The 15,507-nt window shown below is 44.0% G+C and overlaps 1 protein-coding gene across 5 annotated transcripts in view; it reads left to right on the top strand.

The window, feature by feature from the left end:
* STK36 (serine/threonine kinase 36) overlaps window positions 1-15,507 on the top strand; it is a 28,533-nt gene that overhangs the window by 2,832 nt on the left and 10,194 nt on the right. For all 5 annotated transcript variants that reach the window (XM_032278192.1, XM_032278193.1, XM_032278194.1 and 2 more), the window contains 10 exons: window positions 1,484-1,614; window positions 1,856-2,105; window positions 4,077-4,170; window positions 4,459-4,628; window positions 4,794-4,981; window positions 5,813-5,912; window positions 7,712-7,855; window positions 11,865-12,044; window positions 12,986-13,083; window positions 14,103-14,208. In XM_032278192.1, the coding sequence (XP_032134083.1) occupies window positions 1,484-1,614; window positions 1,856-2,105; window positions 4,077-4,170; window positions 4,459-4,628; window positions 4,794-4,981; window positions 5,813-5,912; window positions 7,712-7,855; window positions 11,865-12,044; window positions 12,986-13,083; window positions 14,103-14,208 (1,461 nt within the window). The remainder of the gene's footprint in view (window positions 1-1,483; window positions 1,615-1,855; window positions 2,106-4,076; window positions 4,171-4,458; window positions 4,629-4,793; window positions 4,982-5,812; window positions 5,913-7,711; window positions 7,856-11,864; window positions 12,045-12,985; window positions 13,084-14,102; window positions 14,209-15,507) is intronic.

The following is a 15,507-nucleotide window of genomic DNA, read 5'->3' as shown; positions in this document are numbered from 1 at the left end:
GAGATCAGCCTGACCAAACCCTGTCTCTACTAAAAATACAAAATTAGCCCAGTGTGGTAGTGCATGCCTATAATCGCAGCTACTCGAGAGGCTGAGGCAAGAGAATTGCTTGAACCCTGGAGGCCAGGGTTGCAGTGAGCTGAGATTGCGCCATTGTACTCCAGCCTGGGCAACAAGAGTGAAACTCTGTCTCAAAAAAAAAAAAAAAAAAAATAATAATAATAAAGATGTGGTGAGTCAGGATTCACTACCAGGACATAGTGGTTAGCAGTGGGATTTTATTGGACACATCCTCCCGTAACATTTATTCTAGGGGTTTCTCTGTACCTGAGCAAGTAGGCCCCCTCAGACTCATTATTGCAGCATTCCCTTTCCTTCTGACAAATAGTAAATAATCATATTCTTTTATTATTTCATTTTTAATCAAATTTTATTTTTTGAGATGGAGTCTCACTCTGTTGCCCAGGCTGGAGTACAGTGGCACAATCTTGGTTTACTGCAACCTCTGCCTCCTGGGTTCAAGTGATTCTCCTGCCTCAGCTTCGCCAGTAGCCGGGATTATAGCATGTGCTACCATACCCAGCTAATTTTGTATTTTTAGTAGAGATGGGGTTTCACCATGTTAGGCAGGCTGGTCTCGAACTCCTGGCCTCAGGTGATCCGCCCACCTCAACCTCCCAAAGTGCTGGGATTACAGGCGTGAGCCACCACACCCAACCACCATATTTTTGTTTTGTTTTGTTTTTTGTTTTTGTTTTGAGATGGAGTCTTGCTCTGTCGCCCAGGCTGGAGTGCAGTGGTGTGATCTCCGCTCATTGCAACCTCTGCCTCCCAGGTTCAAGTGATCCTCCTGCCTCAGCCTCCTGATTAGCTGGAACTACAGGAGTGTGCCACCATGCCTGGCTAATTTTTTGTATTTTTAGTAGAGATGGGATTTCACCCTGTTACCCAGGGTAGTCTCGATCCCCTGACCTCATGATCCGCCTGCCTCAGCCTCCTAAAGTGCTGGGATTACAGGAGTGACCCACCTCACCCGGCCTCATATTTGTTTTATCTGTCTCATTTGTCTGTCTGACTATTTCTCCTGAGAAAAGGCATTTTATCTTATTTAATAATGGGTAATGTATTTTGAATATTTCCTGTATGCCAGGCACCATTCTGAATATGATTTTGCATGCTTTAACTCAATCCTCACAATAATCCTCTGACGTAGACGGAGTCGTTATATAGATTGTCACCTTAGTTTGCCCATGGTCAAGCAGATAGTAAATGAGATTCAATAAATTTTCCTTGAATGAATGAATGAGCAAATGAAACAGTGATTAAACAAGGGGAGCAATAACTAAGAAAGGCATAGTGTGAAGCTCTGCAAGAAAGGGAAGGAAGAAAAGATTAGCAGTAGTATTAGGAAAAGTTTTTGGGCTTGTCAGCCAGCCGCTACTTCTAACCTTTTCTTTCTCTCTCCCACCTGTTTGACTTCTAGGTTCAGGTCATTGCTGCCCAGTTAGTGTCAGCCCTGTACTATCTGCATTCTCACCGCATCCTACACCGAGACATGAAACCTCAGAACATCCTCCTTGACAAGGGTGGTGGCATTAAGCTCTGTGACTTTGGGTAAGGATTCTGAGCATCTATCTATGCTTCCAGTTCCCCAGGGAATCTTAGACCATACCCTTGACTTACTTGGTCCTCATTTTAGAACCAGAGCTAGAGACTGGGACTTCTGCTGGGTCTTTTGGAGCATCATCAAAGATGCTCCCTCTGCTCCGGTTCGGGATATCTCTTATGTTAGGTAGTAGTGACCAGATTTAGAATATCTTTTCCCTTTCCATTTCTATCCCATTATCTTCTGCAGGTTTGCCCGGGCTATGAGCACCAACACAATGGTGCTGACGTCCATCAAAGGCACACCACTCTATATGTCTCCAGAGCTGGTGGAGGAGCGACCATACGACCACACGGCAGACCTCTGGTCTGTTGGCTGCATACTGTATGAACTGGCAGTAGGTACCCCTCCCTTCTATGCTACAAGCATCTTTCAACTGGTCAGCCTCATTCTCAAGGACCCTGTGCGCTGGCCTTCAACCATGAGTCCCTGCTTTAAGGTAATGAATATTGAAAGAGTGATTACTTTTACATTAGAAATCTGTCTCCCTCTACCTCTGTTCCTTTTTCCAAAATCCTTTTCCAGAGCTGAGGCAGGAAAAGGATTACTTTTAATTCAGTTACTGAATTAATGCCTATGTTAGTTTGTTAGCTATACAGAGCTATCTGAGACTGGGTAATTTATAAAGAAAAGAGGTTTAATTGGCTCACAGTTCGATAGCCTGTACAGGAAGCATGGCTTGGGAGGCCTCAGGAAACTTAAAATCATGGCGGAAAGCAAAAGGGAAACAGGCATGTCTTAAGTGACGGATTAGGAGGAAGAGAGAGAAGGGGAAGGTGCCATACACTTTTAAACAGCAAGATCTCATGAAAACTCACTCACTATCATGAGAACAGCAAGGGGGAAGTCCACCCCCATGATCCAATCACCTCCTGCCAGACCCTTCCTCCAACATTGGAGATTATTACAATTCAACATGAGATTGGGATGGGGACACAAATCCAAACCGTATCAATGCTGGAGCTGGGCCAGGCAGCCTTGCTTTTCTACTGCAGGAGCTTATTCTGGGAGGGTGTTCTAAAGTTTGCCAAACCTGAAAATGGTAACTCCAGTTTGAGCCAGGCTATGCTTTATTACAATGAAAAAGTAACTTGAAGATACCGGAGATAGATACTGGTCCTCTTACATGCCATCTATTCCACTTATGGATAGATTCTACTTATGGAATAGATGGCATGGTGAGAGCTGGTGGAGCTGGTGGAGCTGGTTCAGTGATTAGGGACAGATGATAGAGGTGGTGCCTACTCACTGTGACTAAGTCAGTAGGCTGGAGAAGGGAAGAGAGTAGGAGAGGAGTTGGACTTCTTTTCTATTTCTTTTTTAATTAATTTTTTTTTTTTTTAGAGACAGGGTCTCACTCTGTTGCCCAGGCTGGTCTCAAACTCCTGGCCTCAAATCTTCCTGTCTCAACCTCCTAAAGTGTTAAGATTATAGGCATGAGTTACTGCACCCAGCCCTCTTTTATTTTTTTATGTAGGGCAAAATTATAGACCTTCAATGGAATTTAAATGCAATCTTCTCACAGAGTGAAACCTCATTACAGCTTTGCTTTATCTGAGATGAAAAGGGACAACAACCAAAAAAAAAAAAGAGAGAGAGAGAAGGGACAACAAATTCCTCACCTGTTTAGTTGAGGAGGCCCCAATAATTGTCAAGAAGAACCTAAATGAAGGAACCTTAAGTGGAGGAGGCGCACATAGGATATTCATTCTCCCCGTGGGCTGATGTGCAGGCAGCTCCAGCAAGATCCGTAGTTACACAGATCACCTTGTTTTAGAAAAGTGGTCATAATCTACTAGTACCTCTGTTCCTATTTCAGGCCCAGTTGGGGATTTCCCCAAAGATTCCTGGTAATAGATGTATCCTTTTCAGAGACTGTCTCCTTATCTCTCCACTTCTCAAGACTTGCTAAAAGATTTCTGTTTTTGAGTACTTCCAAACACACCTTCACACAATTACTTGTTTGTGAATGTGCTTTTAACCAAAAATGCATCTGTTCCTACCCAGCCACAAACAAACCATAGTCAAAGGGAGAGCAGCTTGAATAGTTTGGGAGTTCTTAGAATGTTTGTTTTCTGAAGATGATTACGAAGATGACATCTCTTTCTCCCAGTTTTTTTTTCTCCCTTCTTTACAAAGTTGGTGACATTAAAATTTGTTTTTACTTCTGGGGTTACAAAATGTCCATGAACAGGATTTGGGGTCCTGTCCCTAGGGGGTGAGGCAGTGGTCTGTCCATGATGTCGGCCAGGAAAATGGGGCCTAAACAAAGTTTTTAGAGGGCGTGATCAGGAGCAGCTAGTCTGCTGTGAGAATGGATATGGGAGTCTTGGTTTGCCAGTTCTGCTGATAAGTTAGAGCCCTAAGGGAAGGGAAGGAATGACTGATGGAATATTTTTTCTCTCTGTAGAATTTCCTGCAGGGACTGCTCACCAAAGACCCCCGGCAGCGACTGTCCTGGCCAGACCTCTTACATCACCCCTTTATTGCTGGTCGTGTCACCAGTGAGTCATCAGGTTCCCATGGCTCTTGTACTTCCCAGTACTTTCTCCAAACCACTTCCCTTTCCGTTCCCTCACCATCTAGGTCTAACATATCCTCTTTCCTCCAGCAGCTTGAACTTTCTTCCTAGCCCTTCAGCTAACCTTTGCCACTTCCCTTGTAATCTCTGTCACTTTTTCAAAATGGCCTTCTTCCACAGAAGCCTGGAGACACAGAAGTTGTCCCTGGCCAAGTGGACATAGTGGCTACAACCCCCATGATCATGTCTTCCTCCTCTTCCTTCCCCACAGTAATAACTGAGCCAGCACGTCCAAATTTGGGCAACCCATTCACCAGCCGCCTACCCCCAGAACTGCAGGTCCTAAAGGACGAACAGGCCCATCGATTGGCCCCCAAAAGCAATCAGTCTCGCATCTTGACTCAGGCCTATAAACGCATGGCTGCGGAGGCCAGGCAGAAGGTATGTGGGGCAGAGGAAAATATGTGAAATGACCAGACTAGTGACTGGGGAGTTAGAGGAGGAGGGTGACTTTCTAGAGTTTGGGGGAGGGCTGTGAATAGCATCCATAGTGTCCTATGGCAACCAAATAGCTCTGATCCAGTGTTGCCCCCCTACCTCCCATAGAAACATCAGAACACAGGACCTGCCCTCGAGCAAGAAGACAAAACCAGCAAGGTGGCTCCTGGCACAGCCCCTCTGCCCAGACTCGGGGCCACTCCTCAGGAATCAAGCCTCCTGGCTGGGATCTTAGCCTCAGAAATGAAGAGCAGCTGGGCTGAGTCAGGGACTGGAGAGGCGCCCCATGCACCTGGGTGAGAAGGGTATAGGTAGGGATTTGCAGGGCGGGGTATCTTGCATATCTTTGACTCTAGCCAAAGCAAATACAAAATGGTCCCTGTTACTAGCCACTGCCTAAATATGGATAGAGCCTTGAGAGTCTGAGTCCTAGGTTCTTGGATACTAATTATAGATGCTTTTCTAATTCATCAGGAAACTTGGGGCATTTCTCTTCTTTATATACATTGAAAGGTTGGCTGAGGCTGGGCACAGTGGCTCACGCCTATAATCCTAGCACTTTGGGAGGTCAAGGCGGGTGGATCACAAGGTCAAGAGACCAAGACTAGCCTGGCAAACATAGTGAAACCCCATCTCTACTAAAATACAAAAATTAGCTGGGCGTGGTGGTGAATGCCTGTAGTCCCAACTACTCAGAAGGCTGAGGCAGAAGAATTTCTTGAAGCCGGGAAGCGGAGGTTGCAGTGAGTCAAGATCGTGCCACTGTACTCCAGCTGGCGTCTGGCAAAAGAGTGAGACTCTGTCTCAAAAAAAAAAAAGATTGGCTGAAAAGGAAAGAATTATCTCTATCCAAAAGGGAAGGTTCTTTTGGGTTGAGAGCCATAGGTGAAAACTGCAAAGTAGACTCAAGAATAAGCTCTAAAGGGAGAAGACACTTAAGGATATTTGTGTAGTAGTCAACATATCCTGTACTGGTCATATCCTATATCCCAGAAAGAAGTCTCCTCCAGTCAATCCTATATGGTTTGTTTCTCATTCCTAACCTGGGCCTACGGAGACGGACAAGTTAATGAACCCTGAGACTCATAAGTTTGGAACCCATTCTACTCCCTGGCTTCCTCTGGCAGGGAAAACCGGACCACCCCAGATTGGGAACAAGCATTCCCAGAGGAGAGGCCAGAGGTGCTGGGCCAGCAGGGCATTGATGCAGTGGACCTGGAAAATGAGGTAAGGCCCAGGGGCTCTTATTGACTTTGTTTCTTTCATGGGATGCTGGGTCTAGGTAGATGTTTTTCTAGAACAGTGATTCCCAATCCCCTAAGTATGAGCTCTCTTCGTATTAAAAGGTATTGCTTTTTTACTCATTTATAGATTTTAATTGCACAGTATCTGAACATATAATTATGAAAAATGGAAACACATAGGTAAAAATGAAAGTCCTCATTGAGTTAGTCCTCAAGGTGACCAGTGTTATTAATTTAGGCTGTCTCCTTCCAGACTTTCTATAATTTCACATACGTGCATATGCACACGTAGGAATTTATAGCTTGGCTGTTTTTCCATTACTGAGCTTGTACTACATGTATTATTTTGCATCATGCCTCTTTCACCATATAATCTGGGATCTTTCTACACCAGAGCATGTAGTTTTACCACAATCTTTTTTTTTTTTTTTCTTTTCAAGACAGCCTCACTCTGTTGCCCAGGCTTGAGTGCAGTGGCAAGATCTTGGCTCGCTGCACCTCTGCCTCCTGGGTTCAAGCAATTCTCCTGCCTCAGCCTCCTGAGTAGCTGGGATTATAGGCTTGTGCCACCACGCCTGGCTAATTTTTGTATTTTTAGTAGAGACAGGGTTTCACCATCTTGGCCAGGCTGGTCTTGAACTCCTGACCTTGTGATCCACCTGCCTTGGCCTCCCAAAATGCTGGGATTATAGGCGTAAACCACCGTGCCCAGCCTGCAAGCCCTTCTCATAGCATCAGTCCATTCTTGAAGGCAGAGCCATTGTGACCTAAACACTTCCTGATCCGGCACTACCTCCTAACACTGGTGCGATGGAGATTAAGTTTCTAATGTGAGTTTTGGAGCGGTCAGAACATTCAAACCATAACAACACTCTTATTTTTATTTATTTTTATTTTTATTGAGACGGAGTTTCGCTCTTCTTGCCCAGGCTGGAGTGCAATGACATGATCTTGGGTCACCACAACATCTGCCTCCTGGGTTGAAACCATTCTCCTGCCTCAGCCTGCCTAATAGCTGGGATCACAAGCGTGTGGCATCACACCCAGCTAATTTTGTATATTTAGTAGAGATGGAGTTTCTCCATGTTGGTCAGGCCAGTCTCAAACTCCTGACTCTAGATGATCTGCTCACCTCGACCTCCCAAAGTGCTGGGATTACAGGCATGAACCACTGTGCCCAGCCTTTTTCTTTTCTTTTTTCTTTTTTTTTTTTTTTGAGACAGAGTCTCGCTCTGTCGCCCAGGCTGGACTGAAATTATAGGAGTGTGCCACTACACCCGGCTAATTTTTGTATTTTTATAGAGGCGGGGCTTCACCACGTTGTCCAGGCTGGTCTTGAACACCTGACCTCAGGTGATCCATCCGCCTCTTCCTCCCAAAGTGCTGGGATTATAGGCGTGAGCCACTGCATCCAGCCTTCACAATCTTTTTAATAACCTCATAGTATTTTCTAATATGGATGGACCATGGCTTACTATTCCCTTAGTGACTGACTTTATCATCTTTCCCTTTTTAAAATTATTACAAACCATGCTGCAGTGGACATCTTTCTAGGTATCCCTTTATGCACACATGCCAGTGTTCTCCAAGAGACTCTTCAAGACCCCTCACAGACTGCCAGCTGTACCTTTTTCCGCAGATGACTGAAGAAATACTCTGTGCTAAAGGGGTCACTGGCTTCTTGCAGTTACTTCATGATTCCCCATGGTTTCTACGGGTTGGGATCCACTACCCTTAGACTTACACACTACTCCTGGCCCCTTCCACTCCCTTCTGCTTCAGGAGCCAGACAGTGACAATGAGTGGCAACATCTGCTAGAGACCACTGAGCCTGTGTCCATTCAACTGAAGGCTCCTCTCACTTTGCTGTGCAATCCTGACTTCTGCCAGCGCATCCAGAGTCAGCTGCATGAGGCTGGAGGGCAGGTAAGGACAGAAGGACACTGTGGATGGGATCAAGACCGTTTTCACAGATAGAGCATTGGAATCCACTGACTTCAGGAGGAAGAGAAAGTTTGTCCTTTTTCAATTCTTTCAGTCTATCTGCTTAGTTTGAGGAAGTTTGCAGACCTTCTTTAGTAACACAGAAAGAGCAGCCTTGGGGTTTCTCTTTCTGAAGGGAAAAATACCTACTAGAGCAGGGATCAACAAACTTTTTCAATGGTAAATATTTTAGGCATGGTGAGCCAATAGGCAAAAATGGAGGATATTAAGTACTTATATAATGAGGGAAAACACATTTTCACTAATTTTTTATTGATGAAACTTAAAATACAAATGTAACAACTGAATATACAATATTTTGTACTACAGGTACACTAGGGAGAAGAATAAGGTTGTTTTTTTGCAGGGGGGAGACATTTTGCTTAATTAGCATTCAAAGTTAGTGTAAAGTTAGTGTTCCCTCTTGTAGAACCTTGCTTTGCTTCTCTGAAACACAGTGCTTTTCCTTCCTGGGTACTCGCCAAACTATGTTGCTTGTCTCACTTTATTCAGGTATAATTTATGTATAAGATTTACTCTTTTTTGATGTCGATAAATGATTTTTAGTAAATTTGCCATAGTTCAGTTTTAGGACATTTTTATCACCCCAGTAAAATCCCTCATACCCATTTATAGCTGTTGTTGTTTTTTAATTTTTTGAGATGGGTTCTCAGTCTGTCACCCAGGCTGGAGTACAGTGGCACGATCTTGGTTCACTGCAACCTCCATGTCCCAGCTTCAAGCGATTCTCATGTCTCAGCATCTCAAGTAGCTGGGATTGTAGGCACGCACCACCACGCTTAACTAATTTTTTGTATTTTTTGTAGAGATAGGGTTTTATAATGTTCTCCAGGGTGGTCTGGAACTCTTGGGCTCAAGCAGTCCTCCCATTTCAGCCTCCCAAAGTGCTGATATTATAGGTGTGAGCCATTACCCCTGGCTCCCATTTACTGTTAATCATCATTCCCCTTTTTATAGCTGGTTAGTATTCCATTATATGGATATATCACATTTTGTTTATTCACTCACCAGTTGATGGGACATTGATGTTTCGGGTTTTTCCACTTTTTGGCTTTTATGAATAATGCTGCTACAAACATTCACAAGCTAGGCTATGTATGGATATATGTTTTTGTTTCCCTTGGGCAGCTACGTAGGAATAGAATTGCTAGTTAAATTTATATTTAACATTTTAAGAAACTGCTGAACTGTTTTCCAAAGTGGCTGTACCATTTTACATTCCCACCAGTATCCTGTGAGGGTTCTTGTTTCTTCACATCCTTGTCAACACTTGTTACTGCCTGACAGTTTTACTGTAGCCATTCTACTAAGTGTGAGATAGTATCTCATTGTTAGTGTAATTTACATTCCACTAATGATGAATATCTATCTGTATATCTTCTTTGGCGAAATATCTCAAATCTTTTGCTCAGTTTTTAATTTGGTTGTTTGTCTTACTGAATTGTAAGACTTCTTTGTATATTCTCAGCATAAGACCTTTATCAGACAGGTGATTTCCAAATATTTTCTCCCAGTCTGTGGTTTGTCTTTTCTTTTTTTTTTTGAGACGGAGTTTCACTCATGTTACCCAGGCTGGAGTGCAATGGCGCGATCTCGGCTCACCGCAACCTCCGCCTCCTGGGTTCAGGCAATTCTCCTGCCTCTGCCTCCTGAGTAGCTGGGATTACAGGCACGTGCCACCATGCCCAGCTAATTTTTTGTATTTTTAGTAGAGACGGGGTTTCACCATGTTGACCAGGATGGTCTCGATCTCTTGACCTCGTGATCCACCTGCCTCGTCCTCCCAAAGTGCTGGGATTACAGGCTTGAGCCACCGCGCCCGGCTGTCTTTTCATTCTGTCTCATAAGAGTGTCTTTTGAAGCAAAACGATGATGAATTTTGATTAAGTTCAGTTACTGTTTTTTCCTTTTGTGACTTATGCTTTTGATGTTGTGTATAAGAAATCTTTTCCAAATGCAAGGTCTTAAAGATTTTCTCTTTTTCTAAAAGTTTTATAGCTTTAGCTCTTACATTTAGGTTTCTGACCCATCTTGAGCTAATTTTTGTATGTAGTATGAGGAAAGGATCTAAGTTGATCGTTTTTGCATGTGGATATATAATTGTCGTGGTACTGTTTGTTGAAAAAAATTCTCCTTTCCTCATTGAATTAGTTTGGCACTTTGCACTTGTCTTTTGGCACTAACTCATTTTCCTCCTACTGTTTGATAATTTTCAGTGTGGGGAAGCAGACTGAAAGCTCTGCCTTTAGGGATAAGACTCTCTCTGATTCCAGCTGCACTACTCATTAGCTGTATGATCTTTGACTACTTTCTTGACCTATGTAGAAGCTTCAGTTTCTTCGTCTATAAAGTGGCTAATTCTAAGGCCGGGCACGATGGCTCATGCCTATAATCCCAGCACTTAGAGGGGCTGAGGCGGGTGGATCACTTGAGATCAGGAGTTCAAGACCAGCCTGGCTAACATGGTGAAACCCTCTCTTTACAAAAATACAAAAAAAAAAAAAATGAGCCGGAGGCTGAGACAGGAGAGTCGCTTGAACCCAGGAGGTGGAGGTTGCAGCGAGCTGAGATCATGCCATTGTACTCCAGCTTGGGCGACAGAGCAAGACTTCATCTCAATAAAAAAAAAAAAAAAAAAAAAAAAAAAAATATATATATATATATATATATATATATATATACGGCTAATTCTATTTACTTAACAGAGTTATTGTAAATATTAAATGAGCAAATGCTAACATTTAGAATAGCTAATGGCATCTTATAAAACACTTGGTGTAAATGTTCTTCCTTAAAGAATAACCATTAAAAAATATAATACTGGCCAGGCATGATGGTTCACGCCTGTAATCCTAGCACTTTGGGAGGCTGAGGTGGGCAGATCACTTGAGGTCAGGAGTTGAGGCCAACCTGGCCAACATGGTGAAATCCCATCTCTACTAAAAATAAAAAAATTAGCTGACTGTGGTAGTGGGCACCTGTAATCTCCGCTACTCGGGAGGCTGAGGCAGATCAATCGCTAGAACCCAGGAAGTGGAGGTTGCAGTGAGCCAAGATTGTACCATTGTACTCCAGGACAAAAGTGAAACTCCATCTCAAAAAATAAATAAATATAAATATAATACTATCCTTAGCATGCAGGCTGTATACAAATAAATGTTAGGCTGGATTTGACCTGTGAGCCATAGTTTGTCAACCCTGATCTAGAGTTGAATAATGTTTTATCTTTCTGTGGTTGAATAACATTGTTTTATATGCTTTGTTCTGAATTTTCAGAAGCATGTGCAGTGCACATGTGTTTTGTTTTTAAGGTGAATGGCTGGAGAAGGGAGGGGGCAGATAGGAATGGCACTTAATCTGACAGAGATCCTGAGGAGAGGCCCCTACCCCTTGGTCACTGGTGTTCTGTGTCAGGTAACCTGACCATCTGTTGTCTTCTTCCCTTGTACAGTTCCCCTGTTTCCCTGCTTTCTTTCTCTGTGTTTTAGACTTGCAAAGCAAAGAATGCAAGCATTTGGTTTGCTTTGCCAACTCCTTAGGGACACTTAGTATATATATATATCCTTCTTTTACCTCTGAAAATATCAATTGTAGGCTGGGCGCGGTTGCTCATCCCTGTAATCCCAGCACTTTGGGAGGCTGAGGTGGGTGGATCACAAGGTCAAGAGATCGAGACCATCCTGGCCGACATAGGGAAACCCCATCTGTACTAAAAATACAAAAATTAGTTGGTCGTGGTGGCGCATGCCTGTAGTCCCAGCTACTCGGGAGGCTGAGGCAGGAGAATCGCTTGAACCTGGGAGACAGAGGTTGCAGTGAGCCAAGATCACACCGCTCCACTCTAGCCTGGCAACAGAGCGAGACTCCATCTCAAAAAAAAAAAAGAAAAAAGAAAATATCAATTGTTGCCTCTTTCCCTCATGTCACCCAGATCCTGAAAGGCATCTTGGAGGGTGCTTCCCACATCCTGCCTGCATTCCGGGTCCTGAGCAGTCTTCTCTCCAGCTGCAGTGACTCTGCTGCCTTGTATTCTTTCTGCCGGGAGGCAGGGATGCCTGGGCTGCTGCTGAGTCTACTTAGGCACAGCCAGGAGAGCAACAGCCTCCAGCAGGTAAGCACCAGGCCAAGAGCCTCCAAAGACTCATGGAGGTTCTTTTTCTTGGATTTCTCTCCTGTAGATTGCCATCCCTCTTTGAGCTGACTGCCTTTTATTTTCTTTCCTCCTCTTTCTGGTTAGTATACCATTAATTACAAACTCAATGCCTTTTGGGGCTAGCAGATAATGTCAGCCATAAAGTAGGCTCTGCGTATGACTATATGAGTAGTGGGGGAATATGATGAACTGGAGATCACATGCCTACTCTAAAGGAGTAGAGGAATCCTTTCCTCAGCTCCAGCCCATTGTTGCCACAGGGAAATATGGGCCTGGTGTGCCAGATCTCCTAGTTTTCCAAGAAAAAGAAGAAACCCAAATTTTTATGTGTAATTTTTAAGTATTTAGAGCACTATGCTTTGAAATGTTAGATCCTAGACTTCATTGACCTGATCTTACAGAGCAGAGTACAAAAATTCAGGGATAACTCATACACAGTCACTGATTTGTAAATGGTCACAGAGATAACAAGTCGAAGGGCTGGGATTGAGACTCAGTGTGTTTGGGGCCAAACCTCCACTTCCCCCTCCTGTGTCCTACTGCAGCTGGGCTGAGAGGTTGGGGACCTTTCAGAGTCAGTGTCGATGCTTAATAGGGCCTCAGCTGGACCCTGTTGGTGAATGTTAATCTTGGATGATTTTAAGGAATTTAGAGAAAAAGACTTTTGAAAAATAGAACCTCCTATACTTCAAAATGCTATTCAGGCCAAACAAGACATATTTAATCCAGGCTGTTTATAGGCCATTGACTGATTCTTTGTTACCTCTAGATCTTCTCTCTCTGCCTATATTTCTCTTCTGTCCCCTTCTGTTTGATCAACTTACACCCTTTTACTTTTTTTTCTAATCTTTATTTCCATCCTCCACGTTGCCGTTACTCTTGTCTCTTTTCCTGGGCAGCAATGTTGGTATGGGACCTTCTTACGGGACCTGATGGCTGTGATTCAGGCCTACTTTGCCTGCACCTTCAATCTGGAGAGGAGCCAGACGGGTGACAGGTAGGATAAGAGTAGAATAAGAGGCGCTTTTGCACTGCTGGCAAGTTTGGCTTCTGTTTCTACCTCATGCATCCCTCCCCTTTAGGAACAGGCCAATTTTTTTTTTTTTTTTTTTTTTTTTTTGAGACAGAGTTTCGCTCTTGTTACCCAGGCTGGAGTGCAATGGTACGATCTCGGCTCACCGCAACCTCTGCCTCCTGGGCTCAGGCAATTCTCCTGCCTCAGCCTCCTGAGTAGCTGGGATTACAGGCACGTGCCACCATGCCCAGCTAATTTTTGTATTTTTAGTAGAGACGGGGTTTCACCATGTTGACCAGGATGGTCTCGAGCTCTTGACCTCGTGATCCACCCGCCTCGGCCTCCCAAAGTGCTGGGATTACAGGCGTGAGCCACCGCGGCTGGCCTAGGAATAGGCCAATTTTGAAGAAGCTGTGATTTGTTCCAGGTTTAGGAATCAGCTCAGGGGCCCCCATACTCCTTTTAAGGACCCTAAGACAGTTCCGACTTGGCCTCAAGATTTACAGGTTCTAAGAGTCAGCAAGTCACCATGGTCCTAAAATGGAAAGGTCAAGATGTGAATAACTTATTCCAGGAAGCCAAGTGGATTAAAGAAAGAAAGAAAAATGGCAAAGAAGGGGCTTGGAGGCTGTGTGTGTGTGTGTGTGTGTGTGTGTGTGTGTGTGTGTGTGTAGCAAGGGAGGAACATTCTGATGTGTCTGTCTGTGTGTGTAGCAAGGGAGGAACATTCTGTTGTGTCTGTGTGTGTGTGTATATGTGTGTGTGTGTGTGTGTAGCAAGGGAGGAACATTCTGGTTTGTGTGTGTGTGTGTGTGTGTGTGTGTGTGTGTGTGTGTGTAGCAAGGGAGGAACATTCTGGGGTGTGTGTGTGTGTAGCAAGCAAGGAACATTCTGATGTTTCCTTTTGCAGAGATTCTCCTACCTGCCCAGAACTGACCCATTTACCACATCCAGACTTTTAGTAGAGAGATAGGAAATATGGGCTCATTTTCTACCCCCAGCCTACAGGTGTTTCAGGAGGCTGCCAACCTCTTTCTGGACCTGTTGGGGAAACTGCTGGCCCAACCAGATGACTCTGAGCAGACTTTGCGGAGGGACAGCCTGATGGTAATCTGCTCCCACTTCCAGATTTCTGTGCCTCCTATCTTTTCCCATGTTTCTCCTGTCCCTTTTCTTATGACTATATAGGGTCAGATCAAGTTAATACAACAAACATTTGTTGAATTCCCACTATGTCATATGCCATGTGAGTAAGACAAAGTGCCTGCCTTCAAGGGACTTGGGATAGTTTAATAGGGGAGAGGTAAAGTGATCAAGGACAACAGTGAAAAGTGCATTAGGATTTTGCACATAATACAGGAGCAGCACTGTATTTTATGAAAAAGATGCAGTTAACACTATTTGGAGCATCAAAGAAGAAATCTCGAAGAAGGAAATTATCTCTGCTAGGATTTGAAGAATACATTGCAGTTTGCCATGTAAATGAGGCAGGAAAGTAGGAATTCCACACAGAAAGAATATATAAAGACTGAGTGACTTTCAGCAGTTTGGCATATTTCAGGGGACCACAAATAGAAATACTTCCTGAAGAGACCCACAGATCATCTAGTATTGTCCAACCTTGTTTGTCCTGAGGATTAGTAAACTATGCAGTTCTTTTCCCTAGATCCTGGAGGTAAGGGACAGGAGAATGGAGGATTGAATGAGAAAATAGCTGAGTTCTGACTAATCTCAGAGGAGACAGGAGCATATATGTGTAAGGAAGTTAACAATTTCCTGATCATTGTTGAAACTGGTAATTGGGAACAGATCTGGACTACCTTCCTGCCTTTAGCATTCATTCAGACTTTCCTGGTCTAACGTCCTTTTTTAATACCCTCACCCTTTCAAGTCAGAAAGCTTTTACTGTCTAACCTAAATTTTGGCCAGCAGTGATTCATGTTATTGGCCAGCACTTCTCTTGTCATGTGCTATGAGTAGAATGGGGAGTTTGGAATAATTACTTCCTGAAATTCTGAATCAGTAGGACTGAGTTGGGAGGGACCCAGCAATCCCAAGGATTTTTTTTTTTTTTTTTTTAAGACAGGGTTTCACTATGTTGGCCAGGCTGGTCTTGAACTCCTTACCTCAGGTGATATGCCCACCTTGGCCTCCCAAAGTGCTGAGATTACAGGTGTGAGCCACCACACCTGGCCACAAGGATTTTTTTTTCTTTCCTTTTTTTTTTTTTTTGAGACAGAGTCTCTCTCTGTCACCCAGGCTAGAGTGCAGTGGCATGATCTTGACTTTGACTCACTGGAGTCTCCACCCTCTGGGCCCAAGCAATCCTACCTGCTCAGCCTCCCAAGTAGCTGAAACTACAGGTGCACGCCACCATGCCTGGCTCTCTTTTTTTTTTTTTTTTTT

Source organism: Sapajus apella, unplaced genomic scaffold, assembly GCF_009761245.1.
Source record: "Sapajus apella isolate SASKATOON/1434 unplaced genomic scaffold, GSC_monkey_1.0 scaffold10, whole genome shotgun sequence".
NCBI lineage: Eukaryota > Metazoa > Chordata > Mammalia > Primates > Cebidae > Sapajus > Sapajus apella.
This window is presented reverse-complemented; position numbering and strand designations above follow the sequence as displayed.